Source organism: Geotrypetes seraphini, chromosome 11 (assembly GCF_902459505.1).
Source record: "Geotrypetes seraphini chromosome 11, aGeoSer1.1, whole genome shotgun sequence".
Lineage (NCBI taxonomy): Eukaryota > Metazoa > Chordata > Amphibia > Gymnophiona > Dermophiidae > Geotrypetes > Geotrypetes seraphini.
In genome coordinates, this window is record NC_047094.1 from 87,319,941 (window position 1) to 87,345,199 (window position 25,259).

A 25,259-nucleotide genomic window follows, 5' to 3' on the forward strand; every position below is an offset into this window, starting at 1 on the left:
CTCTAAAGTAGATAGAATAGCATTGCTAATCAATGCGATAGATGTGCTAATTTTTGAGTGCAAATTAACTCAAAACACAGCTCGATAGTCGACAAGCAAATGTGCATTTCATCATTTACCATCTGCAGTCACTTTCTTATTTTTTTTTTCAATTTAATTTCTGTCAGAGCTGACAATCCAGGTTCACAAAGATAAGAAGGTCCAAACGGTAGCAAAGCTTTAATTGATTTGTTGCTCAAGTTAAGATAACCACTGTATACAAAAAATAAAATGAATTGTCATTAGTTTTCGAGCACTAATCATGTCAAAGAACGATGCTTACACACACAGATGCTCATAACATTGACAGACTCTTGTCTAAGCGACGTACATGTCATCTGTTCTTATGTGTATACTTATGAAGAGAACATTGGATCATCTATTGTATTATTGTCCCTTAATGCTTAAATTTTGGAGATCCATCTGGGATCAAGTGAACAAAATATTGGAAAATCCAGTGGCCTTGACGTACAAATATCTGCTCGGAATAACAAACTTCTCTTTATAATGACAGGGGTTGCCATACAACTTATTTTGAAGAACTGGAAAAACTGGGATCAATTAAATTATACTTTTTGGTGGGAATCTCTGCGTCAAACTTTTAAAATGGAACGTATGGTGGCCATACAACAGGGACATTATAGGAAGTTTATGGATATTTGGGAGCCATTGACAAAATTCTATAAGAAGTGATTGTTGATTTTTCCCTTTTGATAATACACGTCCAGGGTGGGTGGGTGGGAAGATTTTTTTTTATTATTTTGAGTGCAAATTTTTGGATAAGTAGAAGGGGAGGATGATATATGTATTTGTCATAGAATAAAATTCTGATTGAATTTAAGTGCTGTTAAAATGTAAATGATTGTATAATATGTTGCACTTATTTTTGGCTTTAAAATGAATAAAAATTAAAAAAATAAAGTAAAATTCTGGAGTCTCTTGTGGCACACAGTTTGAGAGACACTGCTGTACTGCACTACTGCAATTCCTTCAGCAGCCACATCCAGTGCTTGACTTTGTAGCCACGTATCATCTGTAAAGGCATTGCTAAGACCTGTCTTATTTCTGAGACTACAGTACCAGGTTATAGGATACAGGAATCAGACCCAGAGCTTCCACTTCACCCAGGGCATTACACCTTTAGCTGATCTGGAAGGATGATGCTAGGAATTATTAAAAAAGGGATGGTTAACCAGACTAAAGATATTATAATGCCTCTGTATCGCTCCATGGTGCGACCTCACTTGGAGTATTGCATTCAATTCTGGTCTCCTTATCTCAAGAAAGATATAGTGGTTCTAGAAAAGGTTCAAAGAAGAGCAACCAAGATGATAAAGGGGGATGGAACTCCTCTCGTATGAGGAAAGACTAAAAAAGGTTAGGGCTCTTCAGTTTGGAAAAGAGAAGGCTGAGGGGAGATATGATTGAAGTCTACAAAATCCTGAGTGGAGTAGAATGGGTACAAGTGGATTGATTTCTCACTCCGTCAAACATCACAAAGACTAGGGGACACTCGATGAAACTGCAGGGAAATACTTTTAAAACCAATAGGAGGAAATATTTTTTTACTCAGAGAATAGTTAAACTCTGGAACGCGTTGCCAGAGGTTGTGGTAAAAGTGGATAGCGTAGCTGGTTTTAAGAAAGGTTTGGACAAATTCCTGGAGGAAAAGTCCATAGTCTGTTATTAAGACATGGGGGAAGCATGTTTGAGACATTTGAGAAGAAATATTTTTCTGAGAGACCTAGCTTTTCAATTGCATGTGACTTCACTACCAGCTCTAAATCCAGCTGTATTGTCGGTTCCCTGACGCAGCCACGAAACGTGCACGTCGGAACCAGTCACTATTCAAAGTTAAGTTTTCTTTCATCATTATAAACCTCATGAAAGCATTTATATGTTCAGCATAGCTTTTTGGCTAGCGCATTAATAAGTACTTTAAATTAATAATCTTTTTTTGAACACTGCAATGATTGGTAGGTGAGGCCGAGTAATCAGCCTTCATGTCTCTGAGCAGAGTTCTAAACATAAAATAAGTTTTCTAAGTGTATTGATGAATCAGTGGTGACTTTATTTTTTGTTCTATTGACCTCTTTAGTCACTCGATAGTAATTTTCATTTGAACAAGTTACCCCTGCATTTCTTTTTGACTTGCCCTGGATTAGTAGCATGGAATGTTGCTACTCTGTGGGTTTTGGCCAAGTACTAGTGACCTGGATTAGCCACCATGAGAACGGGCTACTGGGCTTGATGGATCATTGGTCTGACCCAGTATGGCTGTTCTTATAAGAACATAAGAATTGCTGCTGCTGGGTCAGACCAGTGGTCCATCGTGCCCAACAGTCCGCTCCCACGGTGGCCTTTAGGTCAAAGACCAGTGCCCTAACTGAGTCTACTAACTGAGTCTAGCCTTACCTGCGCATGTTCTGGTTCAGCAGGAACTTGTCTAACTTTGTCTTGAATCCCTGGAGGAGCGTTCCAGATTTCTACCACTCTTTGGGTGAAGAAGAACTTCCTTACGTTTGTACGGAATCTATCCCCTTTTAACTTTAGAGAGTGACCTCTCGTTCTATCTACCTTGGAGAAGGTGAACAACCTGTCTTTATCTACTAAGTATATTCCCTTCATTATCTTGAATGTTTCGATCATGTCCCCTTTCAGTCTCCTCTTTTCAAGGGAGAAGAGGCCCAGTTTCTCTAATCTCTCACTGTTCTTATGATTGTTGGAAATTTAATTTAAAAGTTTGCACTAATGGCTAATGTTTCCTTTCTTTCTCTCACTAGCTTGCTGCACTGCAGAGGCAGGTCTTTGACTTCCTGGGTTATCAGTGGGCTCCCATTTTGGCAAATTTCCTGCACATCATCATTGTGATCCTTGGCCTGTTTGGAACCATTCAGTACCGACCACGCTACATTGTGGTGGTAAGTTAAAGCATTTGGATATAAAGGGCTCAATATTCAAAGAGATTTAACTGGGCTGAAGAAGCCCTTGTGTATATTCAATGGCAATTAATTGGAATATTCTCTTTAATCACCTAAGCTGAAAACAGCTGTGTTGTGGGTGGTCCTGAGGCCAAGTTGGGGGCGGAGTTGGCCTTAGGAGATGAAGTACCAATATTTTGCACTTAACTGCATAAGGTAAGCGAACCACATAAAACAGTCCTATATTTGTCTGATTTCATTTATGCAGTTAAAAGCTGAATAATGGCCTTAACCAGATAAGTGCTGGCCATAAGCACATATCCAGATATTCAGTGCTGGTGCCCGAAGAAGACTCAGCATTGAATATCCGGGGAAAAAACTGACAGGAACCATAACATCGCTCACCGATGCTGGCCAAATATTAGTCCAAAGGGGGTAGCTCTATGAGATGCCACCTAGTTTTAGGTATTGCTTTATATGCACAAGTACCATCTATATAAATGTGCTTCAACCTGGACTATATGTGATAGTGTGTTTTCAAAAGGAAGCCTCAGCCCCACCACTCCACCGCAAAAGTGTTATCTCATTGCGAGAAGCTTTATGTGGCGCCTCATCATTGGCTGTCCTTATTTTGTAATGCTTTGTTGTATTATACTGTCATTGAATAAATATTTCAACAAATATAGGTAATTTAATAAATATAAAGTGCTTATGCATTTGTTTGTATGTTACTTAGCTTGTATTGTTCAGCTTAATTCACAGCCAAAAACTCAGGCGTCTGACCCGACATGTTTCGCATGTAATGCTTTATCAAGGGTCCCCCGAATGTGCTGTCATCTCATCCGGTTGACAACACTTTTGCGGTGGAGTGGTGGGGCTGAGGCTTCCTTTTGAAAACACACTATCACGTATAGTCCAGGTTGAAGCACATTTATATAGATGGTACTTGTGCATATAAAGCAATACTAGTAAATATTTTTCTGGACATTTAAACGATTTTGGCCACAAAAGATTATACCTAGTTTTAGGTGGCAGGAAGGTATGTTAATGGTGGAATTTTACTCATTTATGTGTGCAAGTGGCCTAGATATTTGATAGGTGGATATAGACTTATTGAATGAAAAAATACTGATTAAAAGAAAAGTACACACTATCCTTTAGGCACATGTGTGAATATGTAGGCACGGCCAGATAACTTCTTTTGTAATCCGCCTTGAACTGCAAGGTATTGGCGGAATAGAAATCACTAATGTAATGTGTAAGTGATGGCACTTTAATGGATACACTTTCTTGGCCATTTGCACTAGTATTTTATCAAGAATAAGCTTACCCCAGATACCCTAATCTGCATTTATAGGGGCTGATCTGTTATAGAATAATCCAAAGCCTATGATTTCATGTATGGTGCACATCCCAAAGAATTGTGGAATTAATGCTTGTTTGAGGCCTGTTTGTAGGCATTTCTGGGACTCTGAAATGTGACTTGATGTACCAGGATTGACTCAATAAAATCTAGAGGCATTTTTGCTGCAAGTGCCAATCATATGAATGGTCTGTTTGTCTATTAGCTTTACATTCAACTATTAGAATTTTTTTTTAATGGAAAATAAATCGTTAGGCTGCAAATATGGGAGGAATCTCAAATCTGTCTATGGTGAATTAGTTACCAGAAGATGTGGTCAAGGCAGTTTGCATAGCTGGGTTTAGAAAGGAGTTAGACAAATTTCTGGGAGGAAAAGTCCATAAATCATTATGAGCCATGTGGACTTGGTAAATTTCACTGCTTATCCGTGGGAGTGATAAACAAGGATGGATCTGCTGCTTGGGATCCTGACTTGCTTATGACCTGGATGGCATGCTGATGGACACTGGATGTTGGGTTTGATGGATCTTTGCTCTGACCCAGTACATCATTGCTTCTTTTCTTATGTTCCATAGGTTATCTATTCAGGAACCATTCCTAAGGAAACCGGGCAGGAACAATGCAAAGTGAACAAAGAATATTCATTACACAGCAATTTAACCCATTCCAAATTTTACTTTACATTCAATTGGGCACACCTGAGCTGTTTTGCTGGCTAAGATGCAACTTAGATCATTGGATCTGTCTAGATGGGGCTAATTATGAGTATTAATGGCAGTCCAGAGGTGCTAAGCTGTGGGAATCTGATAATATTTCCCAGACAGAAAGGTCCAGGGTCCAAGCTCTCAGTCCTGTTGCTGCCTTGTATATTTTTGTCCTGCCACCTTTAATTTCATGTCTTTTTTCCCCTTTCCAGTATACCGTTTGGACTGCAGTCTGGGTTACCTGGAATGTCTTTATTATCTGCTTTTACCTAGAGGTGGGCGGACTTTCCAAGGTAAGGGAGGCAAAAACCCTTTCAAAATGTATATCCACCTAATATTGATTGTACGCCAAAGTGCACTGTTCATTACAGCCTATATCCTCCCCCAGATCATTGCTACCCCCAGCAAGCACTGGTACCACATTTTCTTATTAGATCCTGAGGTACCACTGCTTCCATCCTCACATCACTATAGTATGCCCTCCCTTCCCCCCCAAAAAAAAAAAATTGATGCAATCCTACCCCCCTATTTTATCTCTCCCTAAAGCAATCACTCTGCTTTCTCATCTCCGTACTCCCTCTTGATCTGGAACAGATTGCTTTAGGAATTGGAGAATTGGTTCTCTTTAATGCTGAGTCAATATTACATCCAGCAAAGCTGAACTGCAAGAGTAACTCCTTATCTGTTCTGCCCATCCATGTGCAGTTTGGCAGAGCTGTCTAGTTTAAACAAACACTGACAAAGCTTCTTCTTGATAGGGGATATAAATCAGAAATGGCTAGGTTTGGAAGGAAGAACTGTGACTTTTTTTACTCCAACTAATGACCTGCTCCTGGGAGAGGGGGATGCAGATGATGCTTTTCCTGAGCAGGGCTAGTAACCTCTGTATGTGAAAGATGGTGCAAAGAGCTTTCTAATTGCAGACCATGGAAAGGGAAAGGGGATGGCACTTGATATACTGCCTTTCTGTGATCAAAGTGTAATTAAACTCTGGAATTCATTGCTGAAGAATGTGGTGAAGTCAGTTAGCTTAGCGGGGTTTAAAAAAGGTTTGGATAAATTCCTAAAAGGAAAGTCCATAGGCCATTATTGAGATGGCTTGGGGAAATCCACTGCTTATTCTTAGGATAAGCTGCATAAAATCAATTTTATTACTTGGGATCTAGATAGGTACTTGGGACATGGGTTAACATAGAAACATAGAACATGATGGCAGAAAAGGGTCACGGCCCATCTAGTCTGCCCACACTAATGGCCCACCCCCCTAACTACCTCCATGAAGAGATCCCACATGCCAATCCCATCTTTTCTTAAAATCTGGCATGCTGCTTGCCTCAATTATAAACTATAAACAACTCTAACCACTATATTCATGGTGGAACATGTGAGCCCACAAAAAAAAAAACCCTACTCTACTGCCATATAGGTGCCACCTGCAGCCATAAGGGCTAGTGGGGTTGTAGACAGGTGAGTATAGTGGGTTATGGGGAGCTCTGGTGAGATGTTTATGTGACACCCTTTATGTGAAGTTCACAGCAGTGCCCTGTAAGATGCCCCACTGCTCTCTTGCCATGTTTGGGTGCCCTGTCCATCACAATGCTGGCCCCTCCCAAGTCAAAAAGGTCTTGTTCTGGCCGATTGGGACTTGGATGAATTTTTGGTTGAGAATATGGTATAAAGATAGACGTAGAAACATAGAAAATGACGGCAGAAAAGGGCCACGGCCCACCAAGTCTGCCCACTCTAATGACCCACCCCCCTAATTTCTTCCATGAAGAGATCCCACATGCTTATCCCATTTTTTCTTAAAATCTGGCACGCTTCTGGCCTCGATTACCTGCAGTGGAAGATCATTCCAATGATCAACCACCCTTTCGGTGAAGAAATACTTTCTGGTGTCACCATGAAGTTTCCCACCCCTGATTTTCAAAGGATGCCCTCTTGTTGCCGTGGGTTCCTTAAGAAAAAAAGATATCTTCTTCCACCGTGACATATTTGAACGTCTCAATCATGTCTCCCCTTTCTCCATGCTCCTCGAGTGAGTATAGCTGCAACTTACCCAGCCGTTCCTCAAATGGGAGATTTTTGAGTCCTGAGACCATCCTGGTTGCCATTCGCTGATCCGACTCAACTCTTAACACATCTTTTTGATAATTTGGCCTCCAGAACTGTACACAATATTCCAGATGAAGTCTCACCATGATCTGCTTGAATTTCTACTGCTTGAAAAGGACAAAACCCTTTCTATTACTGAACTAGAAATAAAATCCACCAAATATCCCATACAACCCACTCTCAAACTCCTTGGAGTAACAGTAGACAGAGGTTGCACTCTTCAGGTGCAAATCAACAAAATCACACAAAAAGCATTCGTCACCATGCGCAACCTTTGCAAAATTAGAAAATTCTTCGAAAAAGAACAATTCAGACTCATAGTCCAATACCTAGTCCTAAGTCTAATGGATTATTGCAATATCCTCTATCTTTCTTGTCCCACCTACCTAATAAAACAACTACAGACCGTGCAGAACACTGCCCTCAGAATGATCTATTCCCTTGGAAAATTTGACCACATCACCAACGCCTTCCTAGACTCACACTGGCTTCCAATACAAGCCCGCATCCAATTCAAACTATACTGCATGTTATTCAAAACATTAAACGGAACGGCACCCACCCACCTAAACAACCGTCTAAACAGGAACCTCTCAACCAGACAGAGGAGAACCCAATCCCTTTTCTCCTACCCACCTTTTAAAGGAACTAAACGCAAAAAGAAGTATGACAACTTACTAGCAACACATGCAACTAAATTGTCCCACCATCACCAACCTACTGACAGCTTCAACTGACCTCAAGGCCTTCCGCAAAGAAATCAAGACCCTACTATTCAAGAAATTCACCCAAATGTCCTAACCCCTTCCTTTTCCCCTCTTGCCCCCTCTTAGAATCCTCACATCAAAATTGTTTTAGACCTTACGCCTTTAATTGTATTCCTCTTACTGGAAAAGTCCAGCTATCTTTTTGTTGTACTAGGCCCAACTTCTTTAATTGTATTTCTCTTCCTGGAAATGTCCAGTTATCTTTTTGATGTAATCCGCTTAGAACTGCAAGGTACAGGCGGAATATAAGCCATTAATGTAATGTAATGTAATCTGTACAATGGCATTATGACTTCTGGCTTCCGGCTGGTGAAGCTTCTACGGATACAACCCATCATTTGTCTAGCCTTGGATGAAGCTTTCTCCACTTGATTGGTCGTCTTCATGTTTTCATTAATGATTACCCCCAAGTCTCGTTCTGCTGTAGTCCTTGCTACCCCTTTAGGGTGTAAGATCTGCCTGGATTTCTGCTGCCAAGGTGCATGACCTTACACTTTTTGGCATTGAAACTTAGTTGCCAAGTCGTGCACCAATGTGACCAATGTGGTGGTCTGGATGATCAAATGCATGGACGTACAGATAGGTGACTTTCGAAGAAAAAAAAAACAACAAGCCATATTTGAACGTACTTTTGAGAATGGACATTTTGCCGCCTCCAACTTTGGGCGACTACCGCCCTACATCCAAATCGGACTTAGACATTTCTTTTAATTATGTCCCTTCACTTGAATATAATATAGAGAACAGCCTTTAATGTTAAATGGAAAAAGAAAATGCCTCAGAATCTGGTCCAAAACATCTCTGACTTCTGGACTTTAATGGGTAGCTCACTTCCCCCTCCCTCCCCCCTTTTACAAAGCCGCAGTAGCGGCTTCAGCACGGTAAACATTCCGATCCCCATTAAATCTGTATGGGCGTTGGAGCAATTATCACAGCAGCAGTCGCTATCATGGCTTTATGAAAGGATCCCTTCATTGTTAAAAAAAAAAAAAAACCCTTCCTATAAATACATCATCTTATATAGACTTTCATATAAACATAACCTTCTACATTAAAAACTTCCATGGGAACAATCTGTTCTCAAAAAAAGTTTTGTATTTTTTAGAAACAAATTAACTTAGCTGAATCATGAAGGAGTGCTTAAAAAATAAGGTCCCAATGATGGCCAGCATTTATTTATTAAAGCTGCATCAGGTAAGACAGAACCACACAAGTATTGAATTCAGCTGTCATGAACATGCGCACAGACTCTCAAAAACCTTGCTTTTTCAAGCACTCCTTCATGATTCAGCTAAGTTATTTTTTTTCTTTTTTTAACATAGAAGGTTATGCTTATATGAAAATCTATATAAGATGCAATATGTAATTAAATTCTAGAATTCGTTGCCAGAGAATGTGGTAAAATCAGCCTAGCAGGGTTTAAAAAAGGTTTGGATAATTTCTTAAAAGAGAAGACCATAGGCCATTATTGAGATGGCTCGGGGAAATCCATTGCTTATTCCTAGGATAAGCAGCATAAAATCTGTTTTACTACTTGGGATCTAGCTAGGTCCTTGTGACCTGGGTTGACCACTATTGCAAACAGAATACTTGGCTTGATGGACCTTCAGTCTGTCCCAGTATGGCAAATCTTATGTTCTTTTCATGTATGCATTGGATTATTATTATTTTTAACCAATGAAGTGAACTACCCATTAAAGCCCAGAAGTCAAAGTTTTTTTGGACCAGGTTCTGAGGCTTTTTCCTTCTCCATTTAATAGTGAATGCTGTTCTCTATATTATATACAATTACCCTTTGTTTTGTGGAAATCTTTGATTGTTGATTCTGTTATATTTTTTTTCCACAATCCTTTATTTGTTTTGTATACCTTTTGTTATAACCCCAGAATGGTAGCATATAAGCTGCTTTTCCATCTCCATCTCCTGCAGTTCAAAGCTTAATCTCCTCAGCTATAAGCCAGAAGCTGGAATGTTTCACTCATATTTCAGAGTCTGAGGCTGATCATTTACAGAGAAGGAGTTTTAATTCACTGCTTTCCCATAGTATTGATAAGGTTTCCTCCATAGGCCCAGAATAGGAGAAACATATGATAAACTATGGTGCAAGGCATCCAAAGGAGCATTCATCTACCTTAGTATAATTCGGTAAGGTTGCAGGATAGATGAGTTTCTTGGAAAAAGGTGCTTTGCCTCCATATTGTGACAAACACTCCAGAGCCTTTGCTGAAATTGTTAATACAGAGCAAGCTGTAACATGGACAGCAGAAATGAATGTTTTACCAAGGCTCCACAAATTACAGTAAGGAGAACATTTTTATATCACTGTGAGGTGTTAGACAATCATAAGAACATAAGAATAGCCTTACTGGGTCAGACCAATGGTCCATCAAGCCCAGTAGCCCATTCTACTGATACTATGGACTTTTCCTCCAGAAACTTGTCCAAACCTTTCTTAAAACCAGCTACACTATCCGCTCTTACCACATCCTCTGGAAACACGTTCCAGAGCTTAACTATTCTCTAAGTGAAAAAATATTTCCTCCTATTGGTTTTAAAAGTATTTCCCTGTAACTTCATCGAGTGTCCCCTAGTCTTTGTAATTTTTGACGGAGAGAAAAATCGATCCACTTGTACCCATTCTACTCCACTCAGGATTTTGTAGACTTCAGCCTCAGCCGTCTCTTTTCCAAGCTGAAGAGCCCTAACTGTTTTAGTCTTTCCTCATACGAGAGGAGTTCCATCCCCTTTACCATCTTGGTCACTCTGCTTTGAACTTTTTCTAGCGCCACTATATCATTCCTGAGATAAGGAGACCAGAATTGAACGCAGTATTCCAGATGAGGTCGCACCATGGAGCGATACAGGGGCATTATAACATTCTTAGTCTTGTTAACCATCCCTTTTTAAATAATTCCTAGCATCCTATTTGCTTTTTTGGCCGCCGCCATATCATGCAAGAGTTGTGCTGCTGAGACCTTAATCACATGTTATTTTAGCTTAGGAGATAATCTTTTGGGTGGTGACTAAGCTGCAGAAAGCATGGAATGTTTGCCAATCCAAGAGATTCAATACATGTATAAGCTTTTTCATAGGTACAGGATGTGAATGTTTTCTGTGAATAAACTTCATTGTGTGCACCATAATGCTTCAGACTCCAAGGAGAAGTCTGTGAATAATGCAGAGGTTTCCCAAGGACTAAAGCTGTTCATAGGCAGTGGGTGAAGATTCACAGCAAAGAGCAACTGAGTCAAAGCAAAACAATACATCCTGACAGATCTATCAATACACAGCTGTTACCCACAGGGAGGGTGGGCAGATTTCAGATAGTCCATTTATCATGGTAAGTGACTTTGGAAAATTACCTTTCTTGGGAATTATTTATAAGAGGGAGCCTCCTTTAAGCCTTTGTAAAAGGAACATAGATGCCCAAGGGAGCAATTCTGTAACAGAGTGCCATGTTTTAGGTGCGCCGACAGAGCGCAGGAAACAGCTATTTTAGAACCGCATCTCAGCACCCAAATGCAGCACAGGAAGTGGCTATTCTAGAATGGCATCTGAGTGCATCAATGTTGTTACTGAAAATTAGCATAACCCTACATGTACATGCTTAAATTTAGATTTGACTACTTGCACCAGGTCAGTGATATGTGTAAATGGGCACACAAAGTGTGTCAGGCAATGTGTGCTATTTATGGTATTAAGTTACACATGTAAATTGGTGATACCCATATCCCTCCCATGCACCATCCATGTGTACGTCCCATGCAATTGCATGCTATAGCACTTCAGACCTTTATTCATAAAAAAATACTTGTATTCAGATACAACAATCTTATACTAATCTCCTTGGGCTGCCACACACTTCTTCCAACGGTTCTGCCACTGTCGGAAGCAGCACTGAAACGCCTCCTTTGAGATTGCTCGCAACTGGGCTGTCGCATTCTGCATGATGTCTTCTCTTGACTGAAATCTGGTCCCTTTCAGGGGCATTTTCAGCTTGGGGAAAAGCCAGAAGTCACACGGAGCCATGTCGGGAGAGTAGGGAGCCTGAGGAATCACATGTGTGTTGTGTTTAGCCAGGAAACTCCATATCAAATGTGAAGAATGGGCAGGTACGTTATCGTGATGGAGCTGCCAATTGCCTGCTGCCCTCAGGTCCGGCCATTTTGTGTCTCACAGCATTACGAAGGCAATGCAGAACCTATTGGTAGTACCCCTTGGTGATGGTTGTGCCATGTGGTGCGTACTCGTGATGAACCATGCCTCACTTGGTCAATGACGATCTCATTTCTGCATGTTGAGGGCCTACAAGAATGTGCTTCACTCTCCACTGATGTGCGGCCATCTCTGAAGTGGTTGTACTACTCCTTTATCTGTGTGGTGCCCATTGCTTCGTCCCCTGTTGAATCTTGTGGATCATTTCCACTTGGGAATCGTCAAGCTTTACACAAAATTTAATACAGTAGCATTGTTCAACTTTTTCTGTCATTTTGTCAGAAACGAAAATCTGACAGCACTCACTTACACTTCCTCACTCATCGGCAATCTGCTGGTGACTGACAGCTTCTCTAGGCGGGAAAAAATTCAAGCATGCGCATTAGGTTCGCCTACATACATGCACCAAACCATGCCTCCCTAGCTTTATTTGTTTACGCAAGAAAAATTAAGGTCCGATACTTTTTGAACAGCCCTAGAATAGCATGTAGATGGACCTTCTCTCGTATGAGGAAAGACTAAAAAGGTTAGGGCTCTTCAGCTTGGAAAAGAGATGGCTGAGAGGAGATATGATTGAAGTGTACAAAATCCTGAGTGGAATAGAATGGTTACAAGTGGATCGATTTTTCACTCCATCAAAATTACAAAGACTAGGGGATACTCAATGAAGTTACAGGGAAATACTTTTAAAACCAATAGGAGGAAATATTTTTTCACTCAGAGAATAGTTAAGCTCTGAAACGCATTGGCAGAGGTTGTGGTAAGAGCAGATAGCGTAGCTGGTTTTAAGAAAGACTTGGACAATTTCCTGGAGGAAACGTCCATAGTCTGTTATTCAGAAATACATGGGGGAAGCCACAGCTTGGCAGGCAGATAGACTAGGGTGACCCTGTCGATATTATATATCTGGATTTTCAGAAGGCGTTCGACAAGGTCCCACATGATCGACTACTTTGAAAAATTGTGAGCTATGGAATCGAGGATGAAATACTCACGTGGATTAAAAATTGGTTAGTGGATAGGAAACAGAGAGCGGGGGTAAATGGACAATACTCGGACTGGAAAAGCATCACATATGGAGTGCTGCTTGGTTTGGTGCTTCAACCCGTGCTCTTCAACATATTTATAAATGACCTGGAAATTGGTACAACAAGCGAAGTGATTAAATTTGCAGTTATTCAGAGTACTGAAGACACAGAAGACCTGCAACGTGACATAAACACGCTTGAGAAATGAGGCAAATGAGGTTTAACGTGGATAAGTGTAAGGTGATGCATGTTGGTAACAAAAATCTTATACATGAATACAGCATGTCCAGTGCAGTACTCGAAGAGACCCCCAGGAAAGAGGTTATAAGAGATCATCAATTGTCTTCAAGTTTCCATAAATTTTACTTGGTTATCCCTAGGGTTAGGGAAAGATTTAGCCAAATTAAAAATTTCACTTGGAGTCCAATTGACAGGTAAAGAAATAGTACCTTTAGAAGAAGGGGAAATTTGTAATGGGCACTGACTGGTAATGTTGTTGGAGATCTTATGGTTTCTCAATACAAGCGTAGGGGATTCTGACAGTTCCTTATTGAGGGAAAGAGAATTAAATCTATTTTCAGCATAATAGCGAACTTTATCCAATCTGTCCCTAAATCATCTAATATAATTTTTCTGAGGAGAGCGGGAGGATACAATATGATCATATACTTGCTTCAACTCGGGTCTAGTCATTATTTTAGCCAAATGATGATTAGTCTCATGAGACATTTCTGTAATTTCTTCCTGCATATTTTTCAAAGCATTGAAAACTTCAGTAATTCACGCAACTAATACACATTCCTTCCTTTAAAATCCTCATTATAACTGGGCGTGTAATCAGGCAACAATAGAATTAATTCAGTTATCTCAGCTATAAGCTTTTGTCTATCTGTCTCCCGCTTCCTTACTTCCTCGATAAATGCTTCATCATTATGTGATAGCAGCCCTTTCTTGGTGACAGGCGTTGCATCACTACTCTGTTGTAATTCCTTTTTTATGTGTCTCCGGTTGCACCTTGTCAGCACAAAGTGGGACACCTTCTTAAGCTGCGTTTATAATCAAAATTTCCTCTTCATACACAGGTGGCACAGAAGGTGCTGACATAGGTGGAAGCGGAGAGGGCCCCAGGGCAACTTTCTTTGTTTCACTTAATGACATAGTTAACTGTTGTATTTTATCCTCTAACTTTTTTGCCTTGGTACCTTCTTCTGTTTTAAACTAAGACTTCAGTCTGTCTCCAGATTTTAGACAGTTTCCTGTCACAAACAGAAAACCTGCCAGTCAGAATCCGTAACATCCTTCGCATGGCGACCCATCTGCAGCTGTGTTGCCAAATAGGACAATTCCTCTACAGAAAAAATCCCATTAATTGGGAACTGTAACCTCGGGTTTGCTGCAGTGATGCGACGCCAGCAAGGGATAGGGACCAGCGCTCTCTTGCCATGGGTTTTAAGCATAACACCATTTGGACCCCTTTTTTCTCAGCCTGAGAGAAAATATCACATAACAATTCCTTATCAGAATGTACTTTAGAATTACACAACCCCATGGATCCTTACCTGGGCTGAATTCGTTGGTGAGTCTTAAGAGACTTGCAATCTGAGTCACGGCACAAAATTGTTTGGTACGGGAGACTCTCTGGGGAAGCCCTTGGTCCTTCTTTTCCAGGTTCTAAGAAACACCAAGGGAATTCTGCCTGCCAAGTAGAATGAAAGTAACAAATGCACACTATTAAGATTAAAGTAACAACAAGGCCTTGTTGGGAGTTCTTAGGGACCTGATAAATGGCAGTATTCCAACTAAGAGCCACACCAGACCCTGGGGATTACTCCTTTTATTGATATCCTGACATCATCTCATTCATTAGTAAACATACATGGTTAATGCACACTCTCCCCCCTTGCCTTTTAAATCCTTCTGCAAATCCCCACAATCCTCTGCTGTTTTAATAACTTTGAAATTTTTTTTAATCTTATGTTATGTTATATGCAGCCAAATCCTCACCAATGGAATTCTAGGCAGGTTACAATAGCATTGACGTTACACAGAATTTTACATACAATACATGATGAAAATCAGATTACAACCTTGTGTCCAGTGGCGTATCTAGCATATGTGACACCCGGGGCCCATCATTTTTTGACCCCCTCCCCCCCATCTGTATGAAAAACATGATTTTTAGTAACAATCCACAAGTCACACATAAATACCTAGGAAAAGGCAGCATCTTACATACTGCAGTGAGCAGTACAATAAGCCCATTGTAAAACTAAACAAGCCAGACTAGTTCAGATCAATCCTAACAGAAAACCATGTCTTTTTGAACACACAGAACACAGAAAACACCTTCGCCTAGAATGTAATCACAAACTAACCCCTCCCCCTTTTACAAAACTGTAGTGTGGTTTTTAGTCACAGTGGTAACAGCTCAGATGCCAACGCTAAAAAATGCTCTACAGTTTTGTAAATGGGGAGATAGAATAAAAATACGTAGACAAAGGTTAAACTGAAGCACCAAGAAGCTGGACTCTGCATACAATGCAACATCACAGAAACAGCGATGCATCTCACCTAAAGCAAAAAATAAATAAATAAATTTTCTACCTTGTCTTCTCTGGTTTCTGCTTTCCTCATCTTCTTGTCACTCTCTTCCTTTCATCCACTGTCTACCCTCTCTCTGCCCCTTCTATATGGCATCTTCTCTCTTTCTATTCCCATTCTAGAAACTTTATTCATCCCCCTTCCATTTCTTCCTTCACCCCCATTAGTCTGGCATCCATCTTCTTTCCTTCCCTTCTCCAATGGTCTGGCATCTCTCCTCTCCTCTTCATCCCTTCCCTCTCCCACACCCACATGGTCTGGCATTTCACTCTCTCCTCTCCCTTCCCCCCACTTCCATCAGCATCTGCCCCCTTTCTCTCCCTCCAACCCAATTCCATGCAGTAGCCTTCCCCCTTATGTCTCTTTCCCCGCAATTCCATCAGCATCTGCCCCTTTTTCTCCCTCCACCATGCTTCCATACCACCCTGACCCCCTTTCTCACCCTTCACCATGATTCCATACCATCCTGACTCCCTTTCTCACCCTCCACACCCTTCCATACCACCCTGACCCCCTTTCTCACCCTTCACCATGTTTCCATACCACCCTGACCCCCTTTCTCATCCTCCACACCCTTCCATACCACCCTGACCCCCTTTCTCACCCTCCACATCCTTTCATACCACCCTGACCCCCTTTCTCTCCCTTCACCATGTTTCCATACCACCCTGACCCCCCTTCTCACCCTCCACACCTTTCCATAACACCCTGACCTCCTTTCTCTCCCTTCACCAACCTACTATGCTCCTTTCTTTCTCCATCCCAAATCAGCAAGGTCCCGCGATGACTGTTTCTGCTCCGGATGGAAGAGGTAAGTGACGTCGGAGGGGGCTGGGCTGGCAGACACAGGGAGTTGTGGCAAGATCCTGCGATGACTGTGACTGCGGCTGCCGGTCAACCCCCTCCCCCTCCACCGACGTCACTTACCTCTTCCGGAACAGAGGCGGTAGATGGCGCAGTCATCGTGGGACCTTCGTTCACTTCAGCGTGGCTGCCGCGCTGAGGTGCTGTTTGGAGCAGCGCGGGAGGTTCTGGATCCGGCCGGCTAAGCACCCCCTTGGAGCGTGCACCCAGGGCGGACTGCCTGCTTTTGGTACACCACTGCTTGTGTCATCTGCAAATCTGATTGCCTCACTTGTCACGCCTATCTTCTATCTTATATGAATACATTAAACAGCACAGGTCTCTTGGGGCACTCCACTAGTGACTTTTTTCAAATGGATAACTGACTGTTTAGCCCTACTCTCTCTATTTCCCATCTTGTAGCCATTTTATAATCCACAAGGACTAAAGCTATTCATAGGCTATAGGTGAAGATTCACAGCAAAGAGCAACTAAGTCAGAGCAAAATAATAGATCCCGACAAATCTATCTTTACATAGCTGTTACCCAAAGGGAAATTTGGCAGCTTTCAGACAGTCCATTTATCTTGATAAGTGACTTTTGGAAATTCCACAAAAGGCCTGCTGGCCTATGACTAATTTGTTAAGGGGGTCTCTCATGAGGAACTTCGTCAAACACCTTCCAAAAATCTAAAATACATCAACCAATTTCCCATTATCCAAATGTTTTATACCTCCAGAAAAATATTTCCATATGCCGTCCTGTGTTGTCAGGACATAGGAAGAGGATAGTATTATGAGGTTGCCGGCAGCCCTCTCGTAGCTTTTTCCATCTGTTAAAATAATTATATCAGGAATCTGGCAGCTGTCTCCCTTCTCACTTAATTATTTATGTTGTCTGAGATCTACCTTCCACGGCTTCTTAATAAAAGTGCAAGAGGAGATACTGATGGCTTTTTAGTTTTTGTGCTATCTTGTATGAATTTGAAACCCATAATAAATAACAATCATACACTTCTGGCAAAGACTTGGGAGTCTTCTGGGCTAAACAGTTTGGGCTCCTTTTACTAAGCTGCGGTAGCGTTTTTAGCGTGGGCTGCGGATTAGCACGCACTGCCCCCCGTGCTACACGCCAACAACTAACGCCAGCTCAATGGTGGCATTAGTGTCTAGCGTGTGCGACAGTTCAGTGCGCGCTAAGCATGCGCTAAAACCTCTACCGCAGCTTAGTAAAAGGAGCCCTTTGTCCAATATTTTCTTCAATGAGATCTATTTGTGCATTGTGCAGCTTATGTGATATTGTTTTTTGTTTTTTAAATTTATTTATAACATACAAAATAAATTTAAAGCAATAAAAACACATCATCCATCCCATAGCATATTTAAACACACCCAACTCACAAATCATAATACAAAATAACCAAAAATATGAATTTCTTGCTGCTGCTGCAAACCCCAATCCCATACCCCAGCTTTCAAGTATATCACATTAAGTTAAATTATCTTTGATATATTGCCTTTCCTCCACTGATATCAAAGTGGTTTACATTACATTGAATAGTAAGCAAGTACTCTAAGTACAGTACTGCCCCGATATTTGTAGGGGTTCCGTTCTAGGAACCCCCGCGAATCTGGAAAAACCACGAATACGAGTTTTAATGGGGGAGGCTTCACCTGATTGGTGAGGCCCGACTTTAGTGCAGGAAGAGGCGGTCAGAGCATACTGCGAGTGATTTCCTACACTCGCCGGTGCTCTGGCTGCTCTCTCCTGCCGCCCTCTCCTGTCCAGTCATTCACGGTTGGTAAATACCGTGAATGACTGGGACTGCGAATCGCCGACCACGAATGACCGGGGGAGCACTGTATTTTCTCTATATGTACCAGTGGGCTTACAATCTATCTATGGTAGCAGGGGCAGTGGAATGTTAAGTGACTTGCCCAGGGTCACAGGGAGCAGTGCTGGGCCTGAACTCGCAGCCTCAGAGTGCTGAGGCAACAGCTCTAACCACTAGACCATCCCTCCTTCTTTTTATCACATCACAAACTAGCATGAATAAATGATACACTTTTACAAACAAGTGATAAGAACATAAGAACATAAGAAGTTGCCCCCGCTGAGTCAGACCAGAGGTCCATCTTGCTCAGCGGTCCGCTCCCGCGGCGGCCCATCAGGCCTAGTGCCTGAACAGTGGTCCCTGATTAATTTTGTAATTTACCTCTAATCCCATCCCTATAATCTACCTCTACTCTTATCTGTACCCCTCAATCCTCAATGTTTCAACAATTTTCTGAACTACATTGTATCAGTGACCTTACAAAATATAAATGGGGTAACAAATTGCACAATGAAAGACCTGCAAACGACAAAATGCTCTTTCAGGTTTTTTCGTAATAAAAACTTTGAAACGTTGGCACTAAAAGTCAAACTGCATTCTTTAACCAGAGAGATCAACTTGGAACATATAAATGTAAACATGAGGACAAGTATAAGCTGGATTCTTTTTTTCAAAGTCTTATGAATAAGTATCAAAATTTTAAAAACAATCCTCTGCTCAAATGAAAGCCCAAATACAAGGTGTGTAAAATTGGAGCATGAGAGAGTCAAGGATTGTCCCTCAGTAATGATGCTAATTTATCAATGGGCAGCAGAATGTGCTGGTCCATTGAGCTGGCAGTTAGGCTCTCGTCCAGGAGGTGGCGCTAACTGACCAGAACAGGTTCTGCCTGACTCAGAGGGGTGGGACTCAGGCAGGGAGCAGTATATCTGTTCCAGAGAGGAATCAGTTCAGAGAGGTCCCGCAACAAGAGACTTCCTAGGGAGGGTTCCCTGAGCAGAGGAGGCTCAAAAGAGCTGCCTGTGTGAGATGGATGGTCTTTGGCTGAGGTAAACCAACTATGTTACTTGAATATTGTGAGAACTGGAGGAGCTGAACAAAAGCTGAGGTTGCTGAACTGAATGTGATATGGCTAACTCAGTGGCGTAGTAAGGGGAGGGGGGGCCATTCCACCCTGGGTACTGTCTTGGTGAGGGTGCAGGCACACATTCTCTCTGCCCCCTCCCCCACCTCTCCCCCCTCCCCACTGTCACTCGTGCGTGCCACTTTCCTTCCTCCATATCTCTGTAATGTTCCTGGCGTGAGCAGCAACCCCCAAGCTGCTGTCATGCTAACGTTGGCTCTTCCTCTGACATCACTTCTTGGACCCATGCCTAGGAAGTGACATCAGAGGAAGAGCCGACACTGGCATGACAGAAGCTTGGAGGTTGCTGCTCACGCCAGGAACATTACAGAGGAATGGGGGAAGGGAAGCGGTGTGCATGTGGCAGGAGGGGTGGAGAAGGAGCTTGTGGAGGTGGGAGGGGTGGAGAAAAGGGCAGGGGAGGGGCACCACTGCTCTGAATGCCTCTCACCCTCGCTACACCACTGAACTAACTGCCTAAAGAGTTCAGGCTGCTGCACTAGATAAGAGATATAAAAGTTAAAAAGTATATCTTTGCCTTTCCTGAGCCTATGAGGGAATAGGCTCAGATAGATGTCGCAATAAAAACTTTTGTTGCATCTTCTAAAGTGGTTTATGTGTGCTGATTAGGTGGATGTGCAGGATTCCTGGAAAACCCAGCCAGGAATCTCTCACATGAAGTTAAATAGTGAAAATTAAATGAATCTGCAATTAGGTGAGTGGCATTTTGATCCACCTGTAATGCTCACACTTTTACCACTAGCAAGCCTAAATACAAAGAATTGTAATAGTCAAACCCATTCAAAAAAGACTTTGAGAGGCCAAAGGAAAATCAGAGGAAAGTAGGGAGGGTTTTGACCTGCTCAATATCCTGTGCAATCCTAAGCCAATCAGAGCCTTAGGCCCCTCCCACTAAATCCCAAGATGCATTGGGAGGGGGAAGGCCCATCATTCTGAGTATGCAGCCCTATAAGCTGGAGGGAGTGTGCTTCCCTCCTGCCGATTTGTCATCTGAAGGTAAGGGGGTGTCGAGGATGCTGGGGGGGTCCAGGAATGTGGGGGGATGTCAGGGGGGTCCACGTAAGTCAGAGGGGGGGTCCAGGGATGTCAGGAAGTCTAGGAATTTTGGGGGATGTGGGGGAAATTTGGAGGTGTCCAGGGATGTCAGGGGAGGTCCAGGGATGTTGAAGGGAGGAGTGTAGAGTTCAGTGAATCTTTTTTTATTTGGTTAGTTTGGAGGTGTACTGGAGGGGTTCGGTTCCTGGGAGGGAGGAGGAGAGGAATCTCCCTGACAGTTCAACTGATCCTGGCAAGAGGAATCCCCATCAGCTAAGCTGACAGGAATCCCCAAAACTAGCTCAGCTGATGGGGATTATCCTGCTGTAATCAGCTGATGGCATGTCCTCAATGTACTGTTCTTTTTCCCCATCTTTGGGTGGTGGGAGGGGGGTCGGTGACCACTGGAGGAGTAAGGGGAGATCTTGCCTTAATCCCTCCAGTGGTCTTTCTGGGGTTGAGTGCCAGGTGCATGACATATTTCATTCAGCAGTATAACATGACATCTCTATTCATGCCTCCACCAGACGTCCGGATTTCCCCGGATATTTCCTCCTTTTGAGGACATGTCCGGGGGTCCAGACGGCTTTTCAAAACATCTCAATTGCGTCGTGCAGGAAGCAATACGCACATGTGTGGATTGCCTCCTGCCTGGCCAAAGCAGGCAGCAGGGGGTGGAGCTAGGGCGGGACAGGGGCAGAGATGGGCAGGCCTGGAGGCGGATCTAGGGTGTCCGGATTTTACAATCGTAAAATCTGGCAACCCTACCTCCAACTCTATCTCACAGGTCAGTACCCATACAATCTAAGGTGAATATTCTGCCCTCCTAGTAGAGCAGTGCTACTAGCCAGCACATTGCTTATATGGTGACTTACTGGCGGTACATTAGTGGTAAGAGGGCCTACCTTCATCCTAGGTGTTCAACTCAAAGGAACATAAGAGTTGCCATACTGGAACCAACCACAGGTCCATCATCCAGGTTACAACCATCTGTCAAAATTCCAAGAAGTAAAACAGGTTTTCTGCTGCTTATCCATCACAGTTTTTGTACTTCCCTTTCTAGAGAAGCCGATTTCACTGTCATGAAAGGCAGTGCTATACAGATGAGGGGTTATCCTGATGGTTAGACAACGCACTTGTCATTCACAATGTTGAGTTCAGATCCTAGCAAGCATGTCACCATGTCTTGAGGTGCCTCAAAGTCAGGAGACCCTTACAGTCATGAACTTTACATGGGCACAGCCTGGTGCCATTTGTCAGTTAAGATAGGCCTGATTGTGCAAAGGAAGCTGAAATTTAGGCACCAGCAGGCGCCTAGATCACACCTAACACAGGTATTTTAATTGGTTTAAAGTGACGCAGTAACTGATTATGCCATGAAAAATAATTTTAAAACACATTTTAAAAAAATTAGGTGCTGCTAGGTAGCCTCCGGGACTGGTGCCTGGATCCAAGGCACCTAGCTGCGCCTAGTGATGTCAAAACCAGAGGTGGGCGGTGTAGGACTCTGACATCACTAGGCGCCGCTGGCTGCAATTCTAGATGCTGGAAATGTAGACCTGTAAAACTGTGGCCTACATTTCTGACGCTTAAGGTCCTTACTAGGTGAGATTCTGTAAGCAGCGCCTGTCCAGGATTTACACGCGACAGGGGACATGATCGAAACATTCAAGATAATGAAGGGAATAGACTTAGTAGATAAAGACAGGTTGTTCACCCTCTCCAAGGTAGGGAGAACGATAGGGCACTCTCTAAAGTTAAAAGGGGATAGATTCCGTACAAATGTAAGGAAGTTCTTCTTCACTCAGAGAGTGGTGGAAAACTGGAATGGTCTTCTGGAGGCTGTTATAGGGGAAAGCACCCTCCAGGGATTCAAGACAAGGTTAGACAAGTTCCTGCTGAACTGGAATGTACGCAGGTAAGGCTAGACTCAATCAGGGCACTGGTCTTTGACATAAGGGCCGCCACATGAGCAGACTGCTGGGCACGATAGACCACTGGTCTGACCCAGCAGTGGCAATTCTTATGTTCTTAAGTGCCCATTTTCCCGGTGCCTGCCACATCAGGCACTACTTATAGAATCAGGCTCAATATTTTTGTGGGTATTGTATAATATATTTATTTATTGATATTTTATTACCTTCGATTATCTAGTATGTTTTTATTTGCATTATAGCAAAAATGATACCACTAGCATTGAACATACAGTATGCTTAAGGCTCACCTGTTGAACCTCCTTGTTAGTCTTCCCCAGGCCCTTTTATATTGGAGGTAACTCCTTTTCTGGCCTGGGAGGACAAAATAGTGGTAGTCTCTAGGGAGGATCAGGGTCGCCAGCAGGCTGGAATCCTTGAAGCCAAAATGTGACTGCAGTCTTCTTGCCGCCATAGTTAATATGTCCTCGCACTAACGTTATAGGGCACCTGTAAAGGTGCCGATATGAAACAGTGCCCACACTGGCGCAATTCTGTAAATGGCGCACGAGAAAGGCATCTTAAATAAGGGTGCCTAGTAACGCCTAAGCTATATAGGCGCACTAGGATTGCTTAAGTGGCACTCAGTGCAATTCTATAAACTGCGCCTATGTTTTGTGCAATCAGCGCCTATGCTTTAGTGCCATTTATAGAATTTGGGTCTGTGTATAAATTTTCCAAAAATGTTATCAAGCCTACTCTAATTGAGAGGGGTCACAAAACTTAGATTGATAAGAAAGACCTACTCTCTGCTCTTGAAACGCTGTGGGTATTGTGGGCTCTTTAATATAATATTCAAAATACTTAAATACTGATTTTTAGGTACAGGGTGTTGAATCAGTTCATGGGTATGTTGTAAACTAGTTAATGAGCCATTAACAATCAATTATTGCCTTTAATTGGAACTAACGAGGACTTACAGTGGATCTGCCTATGCACTATTCTATAGCACTGCAGAGGAAGGCTATTGAAATGGTGCGTGGTCTTCGTCATAAGGCGTATGGGGACAGATTTAAAGATCTCAATCCGTATACTTTGAAGGAGAGGCGCGAGAGGGGAGTTATGATATAGATGTTTAAATACCTATGTGGCATAAGTGCGCATGAGTTGAGTCTCTTTCATTTGACAGGAAACTCTGGAATGAGAGGGCATAGGATGAAGTTAAGAGGTGATAGGCTCAGAAGTAATCGAAGGAAATACTTTTTTACAGAAAGGGTGGTAGATGCGTGGAACAGTCTCCCGGTAGAGGTGGTGGAGACAGAGACTGTGTCTGATTTCAAGAAAGCCTGGGATAGGCACGTGGGATCTCTGAGAGAGAAAGAGATAATGGTTACTGTGGATGGGCGGCTCTATGACCTCACAATGCAGGCGCATAGAGCCTTAGCCTATAGGAAGAGGAGATGCAAATGTTAAGAGAGTCTTAGCCAATAGGGAGAGGAGGAGATAATGGTTATTGCAGATGGGCAGACTAGATGGTCCATTTGGCCATTATCTGTCATCATGTTTCTATATGCCCAATTGCCATTAGTTATGTGCCCATAACTAATTTAAACCAGATTCTAGCCTATTATAACAGTGTGCAAATGTAACAGATCACTTTCTTCTTACAAACATACTGTATATTCAACATTTGCAGAGCCATCAGAAGCAGCACTCCAACTAAAACTTTTTTTTTTATTACAGTTAATGCCGCTATGCTTCCTCATCGACTCAATTATTATTCTTTGCAACTTTATAACTTTTTGTATATATATTCTTTTTAGGCACTTATCTGAAAGTATGGCATATTCTTTGGTTAGACACCAACTGTCAACTTTTGCCTTTTGCACTAACTGCCACACACATGCATGTTTTGCTTACGAATGTCTGCTTCAGGGTATGGTATTCAGAAAATACAAATAAAAGGTACATTTGTAAACCCATTGCACACCATTTAGATTTTAAACTACTAAAAATCCTTTCTGAAGTGAAGATATTAACTTTACTCACCGACTCTTTCACTTCTTACTCTTAACTGTTGCGGCATGGCTGTTCAGCACATCAACCGGTGAATAAGAGGAAAACCTCCTCACGTCATGGTGTACGTTAGCTTAGCTGATTGACCACCAAACTCTACAGCTGAATCGATTTCAATGCAACTGGTTAAAGTTACAGGGGAGTTAATGTAGCTGGGGCAGTGAAAGATTAAGTGACTTGCCAGGGTCACAAGGAGCAGCAGTGCTGGGTTTGAACTCACAACGTCAGAGTGCTAACACTGAAAAGTCTTATTGTAGTTCCGATGTACTGAACTTGGTGTTACCATTATACTAATAACACAGAAAATGTTTTCTGTTAGAAGAAACACTGGAGTAGAAGGACCAGACCGAATTGTACAAATCGACATTATACGAGGGAGTAGGGCTGGTGGCCTGTCTGACTGACCTATCCTGTCTTAGTGATTCGTGACCACCAGTGGAAAGAACTGCTACAAGCCACACTGTAAAAAAAAAAAAAAAGCAGGGCATAAGGAATGATATCAACTTTAGCCATTTGGTGGCCCAGTTGTTTGCGGTTCATAGACAACACCGCGAAAGACAAAGGTGCGCGCTGACAACTGAGTGCAAGACGGAGGCGTGCGCCGAAGAAAATTACTGTTTTTAGGGGCTCCGATGGGGGGTTTTGTTGGAGAGCCCCCCCA

The 25,259-nt window shown here is 42.5% G+C and overlaps 1 protein-coding gene across 4 annotated transcripts in view; it reads left to right on the plus strand.

Moving 5' to 3' along the window:
• NKAIN4 (sodium/potassium transporting ATPase interacting 4) overlaps positions 1–25,259 on the plus strand; it is a 197,818-nt gene that overhangs the window by 139,630 nt on the left and 32,929 nt on the right. For all 4 annotated transcript variants that reach the window (XM_033963604.1, XM_033963603.1, XM_033963606.1 and 1 more), the window contains exons 2-3: positions 2,823–2,960; positions 5,240–5,320. In XM_033963604.1, coding sequence (XP_033819495.1) covers positions 2,823–2,960; positions 5,240–5,320 — 219 coding nt within the window. The remainder of the gene's footprint in view (positions 1–2,822; positions 2,961–5,239; positions 5,321–25,259) is intronic.